Consider the following 10,379-nt stretch of genomic DNA (forward strand, 5'->3'; position numbering starts at 1 on the left):
GAGAGGGTCTTTTTATGGGCCACGGTAAACTTTTTGCGTGTCGGACCCGGGATACGGAGTCTGTTATATCAAGAAAAACGGATCGAACCCGCATACTCGCCAAAATTATACGGGTTCGGCCTTTTTACAGAGTCTGCTAGAGATGCTCTTAAAGCACCCTGTATGTTGGCCTTTTTTTTTTTGAGATGGTATCCTGGCTTGTTAGGGGGGTACGCGGGTGTGCAGACATGGAGATGGTGGAATATGAAAATTTGCAGGCGCGGGATGGCACGAAATCTGCAGTCGCAGCCCCTTTTGCTCGCCGACCTCCAACGGGAAGACAACTCGAGCCTCAGTTGTCAGCATCAGCAGCGGCGACTTACCAATAGTGCGGACCAAGATCTCAGGCTACTCGTCCCCTTGGTCACCGACATGGGCGAGGTCATGCCGTCGTCTCCATGACATTAAGAAGCGCACAACCGACATCCATCCCTCCACTCTCAGGTTGTTAGGTAAGGCGTAGGGTCGATTTCGTCGTTACTTACCGCAACATCGATTTCACCAGGGCGAACCGATGAAGCTGCACCTTCAGGCATCAACACTCATATGGGTGCGATTCGTGCTTGGGTCATGTTAGTCCACATCGGCCCGGGAAAGTCGGACATCTTTTAAAGGATCATCAACTTTGGTTCAAGTTTTTTTGACACCAGAAAAAGGGCCTACAGGTATTTGGAATCAAACTCTATACACGGGAATGCATATGTATGTATCGCACGCAACATCACAGGATCTTACAAAAACAATCCTTTTGGAACGAATCCCCAACTCTACGGTCAGAAGGAAGAAAACACGAGCGAGCCTTCAGGCTTTGCTGTCTGCTCTCGTCACCGCCGCTCTGGACGCCGCCTTCTCCAGCCGGAACCTCCGGAAGTCGGCGACGAGGCCGACGTCCACGTCCCGCTTCATCCTCTCGGCAAGCGTCGACAGGACCTGCACGCCCCAAGCTTTCAGTTCCACATTCTCTCGGCGAGAACAGAGCAGAGATTTCGTTAGGCACAACACAAGGCGAGGCTTACCGACTCGGCGACGCCCCGGAGGACGGCCTCCGGCACGATCCGCATGGGCGGCGGGAGGGCGACGGTGATGGAGATCTCCAGGTGGCCCCTCAGCCGGCTGCCGCGCCGCTGCCCCCTGTCCGCGTACAGCGACCCCCGCACGCCCAGGTCGAAGCTCGCCGGCGTGTAGCCGCTGTCCAGCCCCCTCAGCTCCCACTCGGTCTGCATTCAGAGCCGAAACAAGAGCAGCACATTGTAAACCTGCAGTCGTGCGGATAGAGATAGAAAAGAATTGGTAGCGTGAGCAGGGAGGGGGAACTGGAAACGCACGATTCGGAGGTCGAGCCCGCCGGCGGCGCGGTTGCGCAGCTGCATCACGACGACGGGGCGCACGGTGATGAAGAGGAACTCCAGCGGCAGCATCTGGATCCTCCACTCCTCCTGCGCAACAAATAATCGATCGATTAGCCGCAACGCCACCGTCGAACGACACCTGCTCTCTTCGGGGACAGGATAGATTCAATAATCGATTCAGTTACATCGCTGAGCTGCTGGCTCCGGCTCTCGTCGGGGAACATGGCGCGGAACACGCGGGGCCGGTCCTGGAGGTACTCGTCGAACGACACCTGCAGGCAGAACAGAACCCGTCCGCGCACGCGCGATGAATCAATCAATCAATTCGAGCCGTGATTCCATCGAATTCCAAACCCAGAATGCGGAGATCGATCGATGTCAGCGCTTACCCCCGGGGGCTCGTAGAGGGGCATGTCGGTGTCGATGCTGGAGGAGTAGGTGACGGCGTCCGGCGAGGTGGACGACGCTGCCCCAGCCTCCGCCGCCCGGGCCGTGGTCGAGACGGCGTGCCGCGGCGGCCTCGACTGAGGGGGAGCCGAGCAGACCAGCGCTCTCACGGGCGGCGCGGAGGCGGTGGGGCGGCTGGTGCCGCGATTCGCGGCAGGCAGCGGCCGCGGCCGGTGGACCGTGTTCGAGGCCGCGGCGGCCATGGCCGGCTGTAGTGCCGTGCCCATGCCCATGGCTGAGGTCGGCACGCGGCAACGGAGACCACTCCTTTTCCCCGTGTGACGGGGTAGGGGGAGTAGGGACAAGCGGTGGCCGATGACCCTGGTGACATCCTGATCGGGCCACTGGAAACTCGAATGACGGGAGCACCTTTCTTTCTGGTTAGTGGCCGTGACGTACTCCCTCCGGTCCTTTTTACTCCACATATTAGATTTGGATCAAGTTAAACTTTGCAAAGTTTGATCAAATATATATTAAAAAATATCAATATCTACCATATCAAATATATATCACATGAAACTACATTTCGTAATGAATCTAACAAAATTGATTTGGCATCATAAATGTTACTATTTTTTTCTATAAATTCGGTTAAAGTAGAGATACTTTGACTTCAGACAAAGCTTATATGCAGACTAAAAAGGACCGGAGGGAGTACATGGATGCCTCGGTCCATTCGGATGTTTTTCCTGGGTGTTTGGTTTGAACCTTTTTTCAGAAAATGCAGTCTAACGATTTTTAAAAATAAAATAAAAACACAATAAGAAAAGTAAACAATCATATACCCAACGACACTCGCCCTTATGAACGTGCGTACTTAGTTTCAATCCCTGGGAGATTGAGCCGACAGATCTTAAGATTACTGAAGTTGTTATAATAGATACTAGCAAAATGGTCCATGTATTGCAACGGGAGAAAAAATATAATCATAATATCCGATGGCCATGACCAAGCATCACCGAGATACACCATCACTCTCAAATTCGTGAGATCATGAATAATTTTTGAAATCACAATTTTTTTAAAAAAAAACTGTGCAAATATTTGGAATTGTGAACATTTTTTAATTCATGAAAACTTTTATAAAATTTGAATATTTCTAAAATCAAGAATATTTTTGAATTCATGAACATTCAGACTATTTGCAAACATTTTTTAAAAATTGTGAACATTTTTCTAAAAACATTTTTCTTGAATCGACAAACATTTCTAGAATCGACGAACATTTTTTATAAAATTGGTGGAACATATTTTGGAATTCACGAACATTTTTTATTTAATGAACATTTTTTGAAATGCATGATCATTTTTAAAATCAGCCAATACTTTATGAATGAATAAACTATTTTTTAAGTCACAAACAATTTTTGAATTTTTGGCATATTTTCCATTCATGAACATTTTTTGAATTGACGAAAAAAATTCAATGTCATTAATAATTTTTTTAATACACAAACTTTTTAAAAAATCATGAACATTTTTAGATTTCCCAACATATGTTTTCAAAATTTCGACCATTTTCTGAATAAGCAAATATATTTTTACAAAATCATGAAGAATTTCTGAATCCACAAACATTTTATGATTTATTAACGAATTATTTCAAAATTTTCATTTCTAAAATTTTGGAACTTTTTAAGTCCCGAATAATTTAAGGTAGAAAATAAAAAGGAAACGAAAAAAATAAAAATTAAAAATTAAAAAACAGGGCGCCCGGACATGGGCCGACCCAAACAGGTGCACTGTGATTTCTCCCGGCGCACAGAGCACACACGGTATAGGAGGTCCCTACTACATGGGCCGGCTTGGTGACAGCACGCGGCAACGGAGACCACTCCTTTTCCCCGTGTGACGGGGTAGGGGAGTAGGGACAGCGGTGATCTATGAACCTGGTGACAGCAGGTGAGCCGCGGATGCTCGGCAGTCAACATGGCGTGTCACTTGTCAGGTCACTGGTTACGAAGCGGGTCTTGGATTCGCGTCGCGCCACCGAGCCTGAGATGCTATCCTGGCCGGGGCACGGGGAACCTGGGATGATAGGAGCACCTTTCTTGTTTGCCCGAAAAATGAGCCATACTATCATTATGTCTCCGATGCCTCTCCACACCTCAATGGGATACAATTAGGTTCCATCGCATTGCCTCATTTCATCCTTTTAAAACCTCCTCACATACCATATCACTAAAAATATATTTAAGGGGAAGTTGTCTGATGACTATTTTCTTATTTCTCGTAAACATTATATCCTTTTTTTAATTAAACAAGCCTAACTAATGGCATAGGGTCTGCAAGTCAATGACATGTGCGATGGTGGCCGGAAGGTGCGGGGCGGTGCCGCGGTGACGTGGTGTCGGTGGCCTGGCGTGGCGGGGGCGTGAGAGTCTTCTCTCATGAAATTTAAGTAGTTTCCTGTCCGCCAATTATACGGGAAAGGTCATATCCCCGTAAACGTGAGGGAAGTTGGGGAAGGGGTATACAAGATCCCGTAAAAAGATCAGGATTACCAAAACTGTTGCCTGAACTCCCCATAAATGATAGCTTTTCGGTAATGATAACTGACAAACAATTTTGTCGCAACTTTACCTAGTAGGAGATAACAAATCCTATCCTTTTTTCGCCGTAAAATTTCTCTTCTTTTCAGAAATTGCCAACCTATACAACTAAATTTGCCATCTAAAACATTCACAAATGCCAATCCTTTTCAGCAAACGTTCGCCATATGGAAGTTATTGCAGTTGCTCTTAATTCGCATCCATTGTAAAGCCTGGTTATTAAATTTTAGCACTTTGTTTGGATGATTGATAGACATTTATTTTTCTTTTGCTAATATAGGAAAAATCAAGGATATAGATGGTCATGGCTAGTTAATTATTGTGAGATAGATTTACAGTTGTGCTTGCTCTTCCATGTAGTTCGTGTCCGTGCGTTGCTGATAACTCGCAGCTGTGGCAAGGGTCATGCCAAAGGGTTAAAAGTTAGGATAGGGATGGATTGCGGGAGAGGGGAGGTTTAGAGGAGACTCTTGATCAGATCGATCTGAAAACAGTTATAGGCTCAGATCATTTGGCTGATTGTCTCAAAATCTTGAGAATCAGACTTTCTCTTAGACTATCCCATAATTTTGAATCCATATCTTGACAATCCTAGCTATTTAGACCCTAATTAGTTATGATTGTTAAAAACATGACTTCAAAATTCTGGAAGAATCTATGGGAAGGTCTGATTCTCAAGATTCTGAGAGAATCGGTGATGGCTAGGTGAGGCGGAGAAGGCAGTGGCGGCTAGGAGGAGGAGCTAGCTAGGGCTAGCTCGATGGGGATGCCTCGCCGCCGGGCTTATATTGTCGGGGGAGGCGGACGGCTCAGCGTGAGATGATATTGTGTGGCGATCAATGACGGGCTGCCTCGAGTATGCGAAGAAATGGACTAGGGCGAGCAGCTAGCGGTCAGGCCGCCCCATCACCGGTTATTCTATGGGCCGGTGGTGTGACAAGATGAAGCTTTTCTCCCGTATGGTAATAGAGCATGCTACAAATCAGGCCTCCCAACATCCATATTACGATGTTAATCTCTTTTCTAGAGCAAGCTCTGTAATATGGAAGATGCGTTATGTAGAGTAGTGTACTACTCCACATAATGCATCTTCCATACGAAACTGCTATGTAGGCGATGAATGTGTGCACGACACTGGAACGATTGGCAGTCCAGCCGTTGATATGCGCTGGATAGCATCATGAACGACTCGAGATGTGCTGTCGTGCACAAATCGTTCGCATGGCGTCGTGTGTATAGCAGCGCTCTTCCATATCATACTACTCCGTAGTTGCTATCTGCAAAAAATATCATACTATGGAGTAGTTGTTAGTATGACGATTGGCTACACATAACGCATCTGTTAGAGCTACTCTAAGATTATGCGAAAATTTCCTCATCTTTTGTTCTACATCGAGTAAAGGGGTTGTGCAAGCGTTTCTTTATTGTCCAAAAATATAAGCTAGATTGGTAAAGCTATGGTTCACACAGCTAAACATAGACCCAACAGATAGTTTGAAAAGCATGTCCGCTGCATGCAGTACAAGTACAGTACACCACTCGAAAGGGAGCATAAACGAAAATCACGATCCATGCATCATCCCTAATCCATGCTCCTTCATGGCATCATCCATTTCCCAGCTTTCATCTCCCCGTGTGGAGGCACACGATGCATCATTTCCTTTCCCCAGTTTCAGAGTCTTCATCAAACCCCAGATGCCTCCTGAGAAGCTGGATCATTGGAGCCTAAAAGGTCGTCCCTGCGACGCTTCTCCTCAGCATCTTCCTCAAGTTTAGCAACGAAAGCGTACCTAAAATCATCATGAGCAGAAGGAGCAATAACACATCCATCGAACTTTCGAGTCACAACTTCCAGGGCAAAGTCCCGGATCAATCTGTTCGTGTAGGACTTGTTGCAGTCATAATACTTGTCCCTCAGGTCCTGAGCCATCAAGCCAGCTTCAATGGTGATGCCCAGCAGGGCAGCCTTCCGAACCAGAAGAGCAGCATCAGAGCAATCCTGATGAGGACCTTGCATGCAGCTCAGGCCGAGCTTCCGGACCCGCGTGCTCTCGTGGGGGGATTCCTCCGGGTCCAGAAGCCCGGGGTCGCAGCCCATCCTCTCGATGATCAGCTCGGTCTCCTTGGCGACGCACGCGGCGGCGATCATGGCGATGGAAGAACCTTCACCGCCGCCGTCGGAGAGGATGAGGTTCAGGGCGCACCTGTGGATGTCGTCGCTCAGACTGACCTCGTCCGGGGAGACGATGTATCGCCGGGACAGCCATTGGGACTTGAGGTTGATCTCCTGCTCCATGCACCGCCTGTAGGCGTCGGGGCCGGGACGGAGAAGAGCGGCGTTGCGGCCGCAGAATTTGTGGAGGTAGGCGCGGTACGGGCACCAGTCGTCCAGAGCTTGAGGGTAGAGGCGATCGGATCCCCACGCGCGCTCGAAGAGGCGGGGGAAGTGGATCATCAGCAAGGGAGGAACGGGGCTGTCGGGATCCCATGGCTCCTGAATGGGGTCACACCATGAGGCCATCATCGCGTAGAGGCCCCTGAGGGCGTCGGCTGGATCGATCAAACAATAGCCATCCTGATCATCTTGACCCGAGTCGGCTTTGTCCGTGGCGGCCGCCGACTCCGTGGTTGGCGTCGGAGGAGGAGATCCCGACGGCGGCGCTGGCATTGCGGCGGGCTAGATCTGTTCCTGCTGTGTGGCTTTTGGCTTAGGGTGCGGTGGTTACGACGAGGCGGAAGGAAAGGAACCGACGCCAGATTCTCCCTCCGGCTTTATCTTTTGAATTTTGAGGGGAGGGAGGGGGCCGAGGAGACGCCGGTGATGCCGGCAAGCATTAACGTGCGGTTTGCGCCGGATAGCATAACCTCTGCTTTCCCCTGAATGAAAATGAAAGAGAAAAAATCACTACAGGTCCATTTATTTCCACCGGCGTTAGCTTTAGTCCCTGTGTTTACAAATACCCGCAATACGGTCACCAAACTGTAACACCCCAGAAAAAAAGAGGAGAGAAGAGGATCCAGATCGGGACAAGAGGGGGAAGAATGACTTGGAGAGGAAGGAGGGATGAATTGCATAGAGAGGATTCAGGTACAAGATTTGTCAACACATGCATGCCCCCACACAGCCACAGGCGGCCACCCTTTATCGTTACGCACACAGCCACTTGTCGGCCAGCTGGCTGGGCTCACCCGTCAGCTCTAGGACACACTAATCCGCTGGTTAGGTGTGACATTCCTCCTTCCTTAAGACTGGGCGTCGTCATCTTCGTCTTCAACGTCGTCGCCCGCGTCTTCTTCCTCCCAGAGCTCCGCAGATGGAAAGCGCTGACGAAGAACGTCGTAATTCTCCCACGTCGTTGGTGCAGAGTCCCCCGCTCCCCATTGAACCTTGATCTGTACCACCGGCGCGTTCCCCAGCTTCATCATGCGCCGGTCCAGGATGCGAGTGGGAGAGAGGCCGGTGGTGGAGAGGTCGGACACCTTGGGCACTTCGCTGTACACCGGCGTGAAGTCAGGTGTGAAGGGCTTCAATTGTGAGACGTGGAAGACGGGGTGGATCTGGCTCTCTGGTGGCAGGTCGAGCTTGTACGCGAGCGAGCCGATCTTCTCGACGATCTTGTAGGGCCCGAAGAACTTGAACGCCAGCTTGGCGCACGGGCGATTGACCACCGAGCGCTGCGCGTAAGGCTGGAGCTTGAGCAGCACTTGATACGCTGCCTGGAAGTGGCGCTCGGTGCGGTTGCGATCCGCGTTCTTCTTGAATCGGCGCTGCGCGCGCTCCAACTGGGCGTGTATGTGCGCGTTGTGCGCCGGCCAGTCCATCTCCTCGCCGGCGGCTGTCGATGCCTCCCAGGACGCCATTGCGCCCAGATTTGCTTCCTTGCCGTAGAGGGCCTTGAAGGGCGTACCCTGAAGAGAAGCGTGGAATGTCGAGTTGTACCAAAACTCTGCCATGGGCAGCCATCGGTGCCATTTGTGCGGCGAGTCGTGGACCGTGCAACGGAGGTACATCTCCATGCACTGGTTCACGCGCTCACTCTGGCCGTCCGTCTGGGGGTGGTAGGCCGTCGAGTAGAGCAGTTTGGTACCAGCTCCGGCGAGCAGCTCGCGCCAGAGGTGACTGGTGAAGATCTTGTCGCGGTCGGAGACGATGGAGGAGGGGATGCCGTGCAGCTTCACCACGTTGTCCCAGAATGCCCGCGCTACTTGTGTGGCGTTGAATGGGTGGCGGAGAGGGACGAAGTGCGCGAATTTGGTGAAGCGGTCGACGACCACCATGATCGTGTCGCAGCCCTCCGAGCGCGGCAAGCCCTCGACAAAGTCCATGGTGAGATCCTCCCAAGGCGCGGCCGGAATTGGCAGCGGGGCCAGGAGCCCCGTCGACTTGACGTGCTCGTGCTTGGCCTGCTGGCACACCGCGCACTACTGCACAAATTCGTCGACGTCGCGCTTGAGGCCGCGCCAGTCGAAGTGTTTGCGCACGCGCTGGTAGGTGGCAGTGCTGCCAGAATGGCCTCCCACGGCACTGCAGTGCAGCGCGGCGATGAGCTTGGTGCGCAGAGCAGCGTTGGCACCGATCTAGAGGCGACCTTGGCGTCGGATAGTGCCACGGTAGAGCTCGTAGCTGTGCTCGTCGGGGCTGTGCAGGGCGAGCTATTGCAGCCGCTCTTGTGCGTCCGCGTGGGTGGCGTAGGAGTTGACCACCTCCTGCATCCACGCGGGCTGGCACGCCGAGAGCGGCACCACCTCAAATTGCTTGCCCACGCGGGAGAGCGCGTCGGCGGCGCCATTGTCCAGCCCGCATCTGTACTGGAAGCGAAACTGAAGTCCCGCCAGCTTTGCCATGGCCTTGCGCTGGAGCTCGATTTCCAGGTGCTGCTCCCCAAGATTGCAGAGGGACTTGTGGTCTGTGACGATGTCGAAGGGGACGCGCTGCAAGTACTGGCGCCACTTGTCGACGGCCATCATCACGGTGAGGAACTCTTTCTCGTAGGTGGAGAGCTTCTGATTGCGCATGCCCAACGCCTTGCTGAAGTAGGCCACCGGGTGGCCATCTTGCGCCAGCACTGCGCCAACCCCCGTGTCGCAGGCGTCCGTCTCGATCGTGAACGGGCGTTCGAAGTTGGGCAGCGCCAGGACTGGTGTGGTGACTATGGCGCTCTTGAGCATGTCGAATGCCGCTTGCGCCTGCTCGGTCCAGGAGAAGCCCTTCTTGGTGAGCAGCTGCGTGAGCGGCTTGGCGATGATGCCGTAGTGTGGCACGAATTTTCTGTAATAGCCGGTGAGGCCCAGAAACCCGCGCAGCTCCGTGGCGTTCGTCGGCGTTGGCCACTGCTCCATGGCCTGCGTCTTCTCCTTGTCCGTGGCCACGCCCTCCTTGGATATCACATGGCCGAGGTAGTCGATGTGATCGCAGGCGAACGTGCACTTGGATTCCTTGACGTACAGCTGGTGCGCCCGGAGCAGCTCGAAGACGATGCGCAGGTGCTCTAAGTGCTCCTCCATCGTCTCGCTGAAGACCAAGATGTCATCCAAGAATATGATGACGAACTTGCGGACATACTTACCGAAGATGGCGTTCATTAGACACTGAAAGGTGGCGGGTGCGTTTGTGAGGCCGAATGGCATGACCCTGAACTGGAAATGCCCGTGATGTGTCTTGAATGCCGTCTTGGACTCGTCTTCTTCCCGCATCCTAATCTAATGGTAGCCCGCCCGCAAGTCCAGTTTGGAAAACACCGCGGCGCCGGCCAGCTCGTCCAGCAGCTCGTCGATGATGGGGAGGGGAAATTTGTTCTTGACAATGGCATCATTGAGGCGGCGGTAGTCGACACAGAATCGCCAGGTGCTGTCCTTCTTCTTCACGAGCAGCACTGGCACAGCGTAGGGACTGACGCTGTGCGTGATCACGCCGGAGTCCAGCATCTCCTTGACCTAATGCTCGATCTCGTCCTTCTGAAGCGACGAGTAGCGGTACGGGCGCGTGTTCGTG

At 52.1% G+C, this 10,379-nt stretch overlaps 1 protein-coding gene across 1 annotated transcript; it reads right to left on the reverse strand.

Annotated features, from left to right (window-relative positions):
• Window positions 1-612: 612 nt before the first annotated feature.
• On the reverse strand, window positions 613-2,174 carry LOC123184944 (uncharacterized). The gene is made up of 5 exons (XM_044596974.1): window positions 1,778-2,174; window positions 1,574-1,660; window positions 1,365-1,475; window positions 1,056-1,256; window positions 613-969 (listed from the first exon to the last, which is right to left on the reverse strand). Exons 1-5 carry the CDS (start codon window positions 2,066-2,068, stop codon window positions 841-843), a joined length of 819 nt encoding a protein of 272 aa, XP_044452909.1. The 5' UTR covers window positions 2,069-2,174; the 3' UTR covers window positions 613-840.
• Window positions 2,175-10,379: the final 8,205 nt, after the last annotated feature.

The sequence above is a fragment of the Triticum aestivum genome, chromosome 2A, assembly GCF_018294505.1.
Source record: "Triticum aestivum cultivar Chinese Spring chromosome 2A, IWGSC CS RefSeq v2.1, whole genome shotgun sequence".
NCBI classification, from domain to species: domain Eukaryota; kingdom Viridiplantae; phylum Streptophyta; class Magnoliopsida; order Poales; family Poaceae; genus Triticum; species Triticum aestivum.